The 11,942-nt window shown below is 41.6% G+C and overlaps 1 protein-coding gene across 2 annotated transcripts; it reads right to left on the bottom strand.

The window, feature by feature from the left end:
• Positions 1-3,188: 3,188 nt before the first annotated feature.
• Positions 3,189-8,387, bottom strand: LOC143806980 (uncharacterized). 2 transcript variants are annotated; one of them, XM_077288090.1, is made up of 7 exons: positions 8,249-8,387; positions 7,897-7,954; positions 7,676-7,792; positions 7,090-7,266; positions 6,880-6,990; positions 6,379-6,696; positions 4,847-5,011 (listed from the first exon to the last, which is right to left on the bottom strand). In XM_077288090.1, the coding sequence occupies exons 2-7, from the start codon at positions 7,952-7,954 to the stop codon at positions 4,980-4,982; spliced, it is 813 nt and encodes a 270-aa protein (XP_077144205.1). In that variant the 5' UTR covers positions 8,249-8,387; the 3' UTR covers positions 4,847-4,979. The 2 variants fall into 2 exon arrangements, with proteins under 2 accessions (XP_077144204.1, XP_077144205.1); XM_077288089.1 differs by having other exon boundaries at positions 3,189-6,696.
• Between the last annotated feature and the right edge of the window lie 3,555 nt (positions 8,388-11,942).

The raw sequence follows: 11,942 nt of genomic DNA, 5'->3' as shown, positions 1-11,942 counted from the left end.
CTTAACCACCAGGTCATAACAGTACAGCTGGCCCACAATGTGTTAAATGCATCTCAAAAGAGGGAAAAGAAAGTTCTGAATCATTTTTTTTCCTTTGTAGCTTGTTTTGTCTTTTTTTTCCCCTTAATCTCTGGGTGGTTCAGGATTTTGGTGCTGATATGGAGGTTCAGGGTCTGTCCTTGCACGTGGATCAACTCACTGCAAGGGTACAGAGTATCCAAGATTATGTTGTCCAGACTCCGGTATTAGAGCCTAGAATTCCTATTCCTGATTTATTTTCTGGGGATAGATCGAAATTTTTGAACTTTAAAAATAATTGCAGATTGTTTTTTGCTCTGAGACCCCGTTCCTCTGGTGACCCTATTCAGCAGGTGAAGATTGTTATTTCCTTGCTGCGTGGCGACCCGCAGGACTGGGCATTCTCCCTTGAGCCAGGAAATCCTGCATTGCTCAATATTGACGCATTTTTTCAAGCGCTCGGATTGCTGTATGACGAGCCTAATTCTGTGGATCTGGCAGAAAAAACTTTGCTGGCTCTGTGTCAGGGTCAGGAAGCAGCAGAAGTATACTGCCAGAAATTTAGAAAGTGGTCTGTGCTCACAAAATGGAATGAGTATGCACTGGCAGCGATTTTCAGAAAGGGTCTTTCTGAAGCCCTTAAAGATGTTATGGTGGGGTTTCCCACGCCTGCTGGTCTGAATGAGTCAATGTCTTTGGCCATTCAGATTGATCGGCGCCTGCGTGAGCGCAAGGTGGTGCACCATATGGCAGTGTCCTCTGAGCAGAGTCCTGAGCCTATGCAATGTGATAGGATTTTGACTAGAGCAGAAAGGCAGAAATTCAGACGTCAGAATGGCCTGTGTTTTTACTGTGGTGATTCTGCTCATGCTATTTCTGATTGCCCTAAGCGTACTAAGAGGGTCCCTAGGTCTGTTACCATTAGTACTGTACAGCCTAAATTTCTCTTGTCTGTTACCCTGATTTGTTCATTGTCGTCCTTTTCTGTTATGGCATTTGTGGATTCTGGCGCTGCCCTGAACTTAATGGACTTAGAATTTGCCAAGCGCTGTGGTTTTTCCTTGGAGCCTTTGCAGAGTCCTATTCCCGTAAGGGGAATTGATGCTACGCCATTGGCCAAGAATAAACCTCAGTACTGGACTCAGTTAACCATGTACATGGCTCCAGCACATCAGGAAAATATTCGCTTTTTGGTGTTGCATAATTTGCATGATGTTGTTGTGCTGGGTTTTCCATGGTTACAGGTACATAATCCAGGGCTGGATTGGCGATCTATGTCTGTAACTGGTTGGGGTTGTCAGGGGATACATAGTGATATTCCTTTGATGTCCATTTCCTCGTCCCCTTCTTCTGAAGTTCCTGAGTTTTTGTCTGATTTCCAGGATATATTTGATGAGCCCAAGTCCAGTTCCTTGCCTCCTCATAGGGACTGCGATTGTTAATTTGATTCCTGGCAGTAAGTTCCCTAAGGGCCGACTTTTCAATCTGTCTGTGCCAGAGCATGCCGCTATGCGGAGTTATGTAAAGGAATCCTTGGAGAAGGGGCATATTCGCCCGTCTTCGTCACCGCTGGGAGCGGGATTTTTTTTTGTTGCCAAGAAGGATGGCTCCTTGAGACCCTGTATAGATTATCGCCTTCTCAATAAGATCACGGTCAAATTCCAGTACCCTTTACCTTTACTTTCTGATTTGTTTGCTCGGATTAAGGGTGCCAGTTGGTTTACTAAAATCGACCTTCGAGGGGCGTATAATCTCGTGCGTATTAAACAAGGTGATGAATGGAAAACAGCATTTAATACGCCCGAAGGCCACTTTGAATATCTTGTGATGCCATTCGGGCTCTCTAATGCTCCATCGGTATTTCAGTCCTTTATGCATGATATCTTCCGGAATTATCTGGATAAATTCATGATTGTGTATTTGGATGATATTTTGGTGTTTTCCGATGATTGGGAGTCTCATGTGAAGCAGGTTAGGATGGTATTTCAGGTCCTTCGTGCTAATGCGTTGTTTGTGAAGGGGTCTAAGTGCCTCTTTGGAGTTCAGAAGGTTTCTTTTTTGGGTTTCATTTTTTCTCCCTCGGCTATTGAAATGGACCCTGTTAATGTTGAATGGCCTATTCATGATTGGACTCAACCCACATCTGTAAAGAGCCTTCAGAAATTTTTGGGCTTTGCTAATTTTTATCGCCGCTTTATTGCTAATTTTTCTAGTGTGGTGAAGCCTCTGACCGATTTGATGAGGAAGGGCGCTGATGTGATAAATTGGTCCTCTGCGGCTGTTGAGGCCTTTCAGGAGCTTAAACGTCGTTTTACTTCTGCCCCTGTGTTGCGTCAGCCAGATGTTTCTCTCCCTTTTCAGGTTGAGGTTGATGCTTCTGAGATTGAGGCAGGGGCCGTTTTGTTTCAGAGAAACTCTGATGGCTCTTTGATGAAACCATGAGTAGTAGAGCGTCGGGTGGTTTCGTCAAACTCAATTTGACAGGTGGGCACGCCCCTATCAGAGTGTATCAAAGTGTGTAACCCCACCCCTCCCCTGTCTTCTAACAGCAGCTGTGTGACAGCTCTCCCTCCCTTTTTATATAGTTTAATATATTTATCACTGTATTTGATACAGTGTTTATTATCCCAGTAGTTGTTTTATATTAGATTAATGTGATGTATTAGAGCTTGCTCATGTTTGACAAGCCTGTGATAGTAGAAACACAGGCTCATTCTCCCTAGCACAGTGTTTAATATTGTTAATACAGTGTTTATTATCCCAGTAGTTGTTTTATATTAGATTAATGTGATGTATTAGAGCTTGCTCTTGTTTGACAAGCCTGTGATAGTAGAAACACAGGCTCATTCTCCCTAGCACAGTGTTTAATATTGTTAATACAGTGTTTATTATCCCAGTAGTTGTTTTATATTAGATTAATGTGATGTATTAGAGCTTGCTCTTGTTTGACAAGCCTGTGATAGTAGAAACACAGGCTCATTCTCCCTAGCACAGTGTTTAATATTGTTAATACAGTGAATATTATCCCCGCAATACACAATAGCTGTTTATATCTCATTTTTATGTGTTTTATAATGGGCGCATTATGTATGCAGCCATATTACAACCCCCGAAAGTATGAAGCGTGGTGTTTTATACGTTTATAAAAAAAAAGCAAAAGACACGGTATTGTAAAAATGAAAAAGATTTATTGTAAAATAAACACAACTCAAAGACATTTCAATGTTGCATCGTACAAAATAAATAGCACGATGATTATACAGCAGTACACTTCTTACAAAATAAATAGCATCGTTTGAATATACATCATTACACTTCTTACAAAATAATATGGTGTTACAAGTCATGCACGTCATATTTATCCAGTACATTCTTTACATCGTGAGCCACATGGTTTGTAGCATCGGTAGAGACCTTTTTTTAGGCAGCAGAGTTCCACGTGTGGTACCTAATGACTGGGAATGTAAAGATTGAATTGTACGCGGCGCCAGAGCTAGCTTCTGCGGCGTAGATACAGAGTGTGCCTCGCTGCTGGAAATTTTTAATCCGTCTAAAAGCTTCCTAGTAGTGGGATTACCAACAACCGTAGACGGTATATTTAGCTCGGCCATAGCCTGCATAAATGCTTCCCAACCCGGAGGCAAATTCCGGCCGGTCAGAGCGTGACTCTGCGTAGTACTACGTACCAAATCCAGTAAGTTAGACCCCGGTATTACGGATCCTTTGAAAATAAATTCAGCTTTATTATTCCAGTCTGTAACATTTTTATTCTGTAGTAACCTGTTTAGTAAAAACTCAGCATTCTTTTTATATCTTTGGCTTATGTGGCTGACAATTTCAGCGATCTCTTGATTTTTATCAGAGTCGGTATTTGACAATTGTTGCTGACCAGGATCAGGAGTGCTAACGAGATTTAAAGCCGTTACTTCTTTTGAGCTGTGCCGCGTATGCACCAAGTATCGTTGTAGCACGGTGCTATACATTTTAATTTTCACATCATCAGGAATGTAACGACGTTGTAAAATGTCGCTAATTTCGCCATCAAGGCGATGAATAACGCTGTCGCGTATGTTAACTGTAGCAGCTGGTCTTAGTTTGTCTAGCTCCTGTTTGGGGACTAGATACATTTTCTCTGTATGCTCCATTATCTTCCGGCGAGTAGACTTGTTATTATAGGGATTGCAAAAGCTAAAAGAGGTCCGATAAACCCGCCGGCCTGCTTTAGTAGCCGCTTCTTTTTCTTTATGGGTTGAGATCTGTCGCTCAGGGTTCTTATAGCTTTACGCCACTTCTTTAATATGCCTTTTTGACGCTCTTTCAGCGGGATCCTGCCTTTTAAGATGTTTAAAGCAATCTCGCCTATGGCTGTAATTAAATCACTGCTCGCATCGCGCAAAATAGACTTTCGGACCGCTGGGGTTGCTTTCACCAGAGTTTTTAAGAGAGCCCAGTTACACCGGAGTCTCTCAGACATCTTTACAGCACAACGCACACAGCGTAGAATGTCTGATACCTGGGTAAAATTCACTTTTTAGAAGTGTTTTTCTTTTGAACATAGACAGCGGGCAACGCTGGTGGAAACAATCCGGTCCTTAAGCGAAGTTCCTCAGGGGTATTAGCTCTCAAATCTACAAGCAAATACCCATAAGGTTCCCGCGTGGCATCCTCAAAAGCTTCTAGGAAAAAACGTGTTTTTCCGGGGTACATCTGCCGAGCTAGAGTTAAAATTTGTAATTTATCTCGGGGGTTATTAAAAAGCACCATGTATTTTGTGTTTAAATTTATCGTACGGCTTTTCTTACCCTGACAAAATATGTTTTGAACCAGGTAGAAAATGCTGAGATTTCTGTGGTGCACATACTTGGTAAAGGCTTTTTCTATCTCACAATTTTCACTAGCACTCTCCATGAGATCATCAACAATAGCCAAATTCACCTTCTCCGGCGGGAATAATTCGTCATCTACGAATGTATTCGGCAGACCCTCCACAAATCTGGCGTAGGGAAAAGAGAGAGAGATTTCATCATATAGTTTCTGCCAACACGAATAAAACCAAACAATATTATCGGGTTTCTGAGAAAAATTAGCTTCAATATTATACAGCAGCTGTTTTACAAAATAGCTCTTTCCAGAATTAGACGGCCCTGCTAGAATGCATGAGAGTGGGTGTTGCAGGCGTGTATCCATCACCACAATACTCTGCTAATACCCAAAAGGCAGGGTGGCGAATCCGTCAATTAGTCGTCGCTTTGTATAAACGCACTTTTGTGTTTTGCGTAACGGCCTCGTTTCAAGCTCCCAGTACTTTTTATTTCTTACAATGGACGGCTGTTGTACGACAATACGTTTCTGTGTATCTGTGTCAGAATTGCTCGGGTAGTCCAGAACTAGATCTTTTAGACTGTTGAAATTAATAGATTGAGAGATACCAACATTTAGTGTTATCCCCTTCACTTTTAAGACAGTTTTACCGCCGACTGGCCGCTATAGATTTCATGTTCTCTTTTTACACCACCGCTATTTTTAATGATGGTGGCGATTAGCTTTAATGAATTGGATGCTAGACATTCAACATTACTTTGAAGTGTGCGGGCAACGTCGTTTAAAAAAGATTCAGAAATAAAATCTTCCCTGGTCTGTTTTGTAGCGAAAATAGGGTCTAAAGTATCACCACCTTCAAGACTTAACTGTACAAAGTCGTCAGGTTCAATGTCCCTGATGATTCTATCCAGTAATGACTGAATGCCGTCATGAACGATATTCACGGCCTCTACAAATGATTGTACACGCTCCAGATTTGCAAATCTAAAATGATAGGTGTGTAAAACTGTAGTTGAATCATGTAATAGCCTCTGGGGATATTGTGTGGTTATACCGTTGTAAACTATCTCTCGCCCACTTCTAGCTGCTTGCGGCCTTCTGGATTTTTTCAAACCATGCCCAACCAAGCTTAGTCAGGTGGATTTAGATTTATTTAGATTCACAGATGGTGTATGTACACAGGCATGATTTAGATTAAATCATATAGCTCGGCGATAATGTCAGGTGTTGGACACGCATTTATCAGCCTTTCATACGTGTCACAGAAAGATTTTAGTTTGTTCTGTGCGAGTTTGGTGTGAGTATACTGAGCAGACATGCCAATAAACATTTTGACATGTTCATCAGCCCACACAGGACTCACTGTGTGAGACGATTGTTCAGCAACTTTCTGTTTTTTACTTACACGACGTCGTGATACTGAACGCTTCTTTAGAGGTAATAAACTGACAAAATCGGTAGAAGATCCTGCATGAACAGTATCTGCAGGATGTACAGTTTGACACACACATATATTACCACGGTTATTACCCATCTTACCAGCGACGAGCTGCGTAATTTCTCTGTTTTCAGGAGTTGCTTGTGGGCTGCTGAGTATGCTATTGGCTTCCTGAGTTATGAAGGGACTAACGCTCTGCGACGCAGATCTCTCTCTTGAAACATTCTTATATTTTTGGTGTGGAATCTTGGGGCTTGAATTCCCGGGGTGTTTGGGTGCCGCGTAGCTTTCCTCTCGATCCACAACGCGGATGGGCGAAAGAGGTGGTGTTCTCACAGTCGCATTAGCTCTTTGTGGTTGATTCCGTGCAGATCCGTAATTACGCCGCTGCAGAACTCGTGGCTGAAGATCCGGCGTATCTAAAAGAAAAGATGCAAGCGTCTGTTACCCGCAAAACTGGTGTAAAATTGGAAAAGCTACACGACGGTTGTTATCCGCGACCCTGCGTAATATTTGAAAAGTTAGCTGCGACAGTTACCCATGAAATCACTGTAACAATACTTGCATAAAACCGGTAGAGAGCAGACCAGATATACACTTACAAGTATGGTGTGGGAATTGTACAGCCGCAGCTCCTGGTTTAACGGGGATCACATTGCTCGAACTCGTTGAGACGGGGATATTCTCTTTTTCAAATTGAATTTTTCTGGCAACTAGTTTAGCATATGCGAATAAAATACGGCTATTAGTTAACACAGAATTGCTTATCTACACAAAAGTGAGAATCGTATGTATTTCAAGTGAAGCGTTACCTTTCCTATTCTTGAGACAGTTGCTTAACGAATTTCCACGCCCTTTAGGAGCATCGGGTAGCGGTGAAATTACAGCCTTCTTGTCATCTATGATCTCGACGTCTGAATCCAGATTTTCACATGCTTCGGGAACATGCCAGTTTTCCGGCATACAGAGCGATGGCTGCGTGTCAGTATCTGTATGAGAAATTGTACATAGCTTGTGTTTACATACAGGGATTAAATCAGCTGATACAGTATAATATAGTTTTACGGCATTACCCTGTTTATGGTGTATCAGTTTTAATAATAGTATTATATTGCTGGATCGCGACATTATTTGTTTTTAATAATTTAGCCGTGAATTTATTATACCATGATTTGTGTAATACACTAGTTAATAACTGTTAATACAGCCTAACTAACGTATTCAGAGCGTATATAAATGTGCTTGTCTGTGGTGTGAAATTAACATAGATAATATATATATATATAGGTTTCTTACACGCGATACAGGAATGATAAATATCTTAGTACCGTGTTACATCGGCATTTTTCCCCTATCTAAATGCAAAAAAAAAAAAAAAAAAAAGGAGAATCTAATTACCTGTGATAAGGTGAAGAGCAGGCTCATTATCTTCTAACGGTTCCTCGGCTATGCGCTCAAAGGGTTCATAATTCGGCGTGATGAATTTATTGCGATAATCGGGGGACATACACTCCTCTTAAATAAGAAAGAATGCAAGAATATATAATTAATATAAATTACTTATAATATAACGACTTAATCAGAATGAACCAACACTCTGTACATTATATTCGGTATACCTAGCTGTGTGCTTGTAAGAAATGGGTTGTATTGATCGCGGGGATATTGGAATTCCATCTTAAATAAAAAGGGGTAAAGTTTCATCTATATCTATACCGCCGATAAATACAGATTTTAACTATACTGTACACGATGAATTAGCAAAGATTCAGTTTATAACTAGCACAAATATCAAATATATCTATATATGAATTAGAAAGATCCAGTTTTTAACTATCGTAAATATCAAATATATCTATATATGAATTATAATAAAAAAGATAAATATAACTAAATAGACACTGCAGCGGCAAATATATACTGTACAGACAATGATAATATCAGAGCGCAAATAAATCAGCAGATACTCACATTTAGAATAGGTCAGAGATTAGACTGCGTCTGACTTCTGGCTGGATGGCTGTGTGGTGCTGACGGCTGTATTTATCCCGGCTGGCAGGAAGCCAGGCACGTGTTAACGCCACAGAAGCACAATCACCCAGTTACAAGTCCGTCACATGCCTTCTGTTAACGACCCAGAGCACACACAGGCAAACAATTACTGTCTGTATTAACTCATGCATGACGTAGGCGGATTAAAACAGGAGATTTTATACAACTGAATTTCTGAAAGCAGGAGGCTGCTGATTATCGATACATTCATTTATTCAAACATGGCGTCTAATACCAGGGATCACATATTAGAAAAGCAATATTTCACGGCTGGCAATTCCGGATCATTCTATGGAATAGACAAATCATTTAGAGCGACGAGAGACCGCGGAATAAAGAAATCTGACGTAACTGAGTGGTTGAATAGACAAGACGCTTATACCCTGCATAAGCCTATAAGAAAGCGATTTTTGACAAATAAAATATATGTCTCGAACTTTGACGCGCAATGGCAGGCGGATCTCGTAAGTTTAATCGACTATTCAAGGGAAAATGATAATGTCAAATACATCCTGACGGTGATTGATACTCTATCGAGATACGCGTGGTGTGTTGCTTTGTCATGCAAAACGGGCTCCAGTGTGGCTAGATCGTTCGAATTAATATTTCAAAATGATAAGCGCATACCGAAGAAATTGCAGACGGATCGCGGCAAAGAATTTATAAATTCGTCAGTCAAGCAACTATGTAATTTACATAATATTCACCACTTTTTTACCAACAACGCTGTGAAAGCAGCTATGGTAGAGCGCTTTAATCGCACATTAAAAACTCGTATGTGGCGCTATCTCACGAAGCATAATACCTTTAGGTATATTGATATTTTACCGGATTTGGTGCATAGCTACAATCATACTTATCATTCTACCATACGATGTACTCCCGCTGAAGTGACAGAGAAAAACGCTATGCAAATCTGGCGCAATATTTACAGTTCTACTATTACTAATAAACCGATTAAACCGACTTTAAAGGTCGGGGATCATGTCAGGATATCGGCCTATAAAGGTACATTCTGTAAGGGGTATGAGAAACCGTACAGCGAAGAGATTTTTTTAATTACCGGGGTCTCCAATAAATTTCATAAACCTCTTTATAAAATTAGTGATTTAGCCGGTGACGTTGTAGAGGGGTCGTTTTATAAGGAAGAGCTGCAAAAAATACCTATGGATGAGAATCGTGTCTACAGAGTAGAAAAGATTTTGAGAAAAAAACGTGTCGGGGGTGTAAGTCAGTGCCTCGTCAAATGGCTGGGGTACCCCGAAAAATTAAATAGTTGGATCCCGGCTTCGGAGTTGGCAGATATATAACCATGGAAGTGCGGTCCTTTTTCATCACCCTCCCCAGTAATTCGTCAATTAAAATCTACCCCAATAACACCATATCGAATTACAACACCAAGTTAGCGCGGGCCGTTCACCTTTCAGAAGCTTATGAAGTGGCATTAACGGAAATACAGTACCCCCATACGTGGAATACGTTTGAGGCTTTTGAAGGGAACTTCTACGCTGCCAAACACGGCGAACCGTTAGAACATTATCACATAAAATCAGGATTTTACTCGAACATTCACAAGCTGGTTACCGCGGTCAATGCCCGAATAGAAGCGCTGAATTTATCCGCGCCTGCCTACAGAATACGGTATGACGAGCTACGCCGGGAGGTGACCCTGCCCGACCCGGCCCTTATACAGTTTGCTCTGGGTACTAAGCTAAAATTTATTTTCGGGCTACAGACCGTCGATGACTCCCCCGTTGCTTTAATGCCATGGAATCGCCGCTTTTACCCCGATTCAAAGGCTGGTTTTTATTCGCTTTTTGTATACACCGACATAATTCAGCACCAGCTTGTAGGCGACAGTTACGTTCAGCTGTTACGAACCGTAGAAGTTAGCGGCGATGATAATGATATTGTCACTGTGCGCTACACGCGCCCCGATTACATACCGCTGTGCAAACAGCACTTTCACTCCATAAACATTACAGTCATGTCGGACCAGGCTACGCCGGTTAAATTCAGATACGGCAAGTGTATAGTGCGATTACATTTCAGACCGCGACAGTATTGACACGGTAAAATGGTGTCTCAAAGGGTGTATGGAGATCCCGCTGTTTATGCCCGCTACTATACTGCTCAGTCGGGGCACGGGCTAGAGGGCCTCCGCGGGAGCGAGTACATGTATGGCTCCGGCCTGGCCGGGATATTTAAAGGCTTATTTCGTCGCGCAGTGCCGCTTTTCAGAAAAGGCTTAGAATTAGTAAAACCGCACATAAAGACGGCGGTCCGGAACATCGCGACGGACGCCGTCACAACCGCCTCAACGGCCCTTATGAAGCGGATAAATACACAACCGCAGCAAGACGGCTCTGGAATAATTTATGTCGCTAAAAAAGCACAAAAAAGAAAGAGGCGCGCTTGCTCCCCTTTACCACCGATGCTCATGAATAAAACTACCTCCAAGAGACGCCACCGTCAGAAACGAATAAGACGCTCTGCGGACGACATCTTCTAATCAGTTATCATGGCTTTCCTGCATGACGCTTCTGTAGAGTGCGCTAAATCTGAACTGGATATTTTTGACGTACCACCGACACAAACAAGCATAGAGAAATCTCTATTTGTAGAAGTACAACCGGTTGCGGCTCTGTCAGACAATGGGCCGTTGGAATTTTTCATATCTGGGAGCGGCGATTATTATTATGATCTGAACAACACGTTGCTGTATGTAAGCTGTCGCATCGTGAAGCAAGATAATATGGCTATTGCCGATGGTGCCCGGGTGGCTCTCATAAACTATCCTCTAGCCACCCTTTTTAACCAGGTCGATATTACTCTGGGAGATCGACTTATCTCACAATCGGACAATCTCTACAGCTATAGAGCGTACATACACTGTGTTCCAAATTATTATGCAAATTGGATTTAAGTGTCATAAAGATTTAATTGTTTTGTTCTTCAAATAAACTCATGGATGGTATTGTGTCTCAGGGCTCTATGGATCACTGAAATCAATCTTAAACACATGTGATAATTGGTTTTCCAGGTGATTCTAATTAAAGGAAAACTACTTAAAAATGATGTTCCACATTATTAAGCAGGTCACAGTTTTCAAGTAACATGGGAAAGAAAAAGGATCTCTCTGCAGCTGAAAAGCATCAAATAGTGCAATGCCTTGGTGAAGGGATGAAAACATTAGAAATTTTCCAAAAACATAAGCGTGATCATCGTACTGTTAAGAGATTTATGGCTGTATCTGAGCACAAATGTGTTTGTGCTGATAAAGGCATAATGAGGAAGATTTCTGCAAGGCAAGTTCATCGGATTAAGAGAGCAGCTGCTAAAAAGCCATTACAAAGCAGCAAACAGATATTTGAAGCTGCTGGTGCCTCTGGAGTCCCTCGAACCTCAAGGTGTAGGCTCCTTCAAAGGCTTGCTGTGGTGCATAAACCTACTATTCGGCCACCCTTAAACAGTGTTCACAAGCAGAAATGATTGTATTGGGCCCACACATACATGAAGACTAATTTCCAAACAGTCTTGTTTACTGATAAGTGTTGAGCAACCCTGGATGGTCCAGATGGATGGAGTAGTGGATGGTTGGTGGATGGCCACC

Source organism: Ranitomeya variabilis, chromosome 2, assembly GCF_051348905.1.
Source record: "Ranitomeya variabilis isolate aRanVar5 chromosome 2, aRanVar5.hap1, whole genome shotgun sequence".
Taxonomy (NCBI): domain Eukaryota; kingdom Metazoa; phylum Chordata; class Amphibia; order Anura; family Dendrobatidae; genus Ranitomeya; species Ranitomeya variabilis.
The sequence above is the reverse complement of the archived record's forward strand: the minus strand, read 5'-3'. Positions and strand labels throughout refer to the sequence as shown.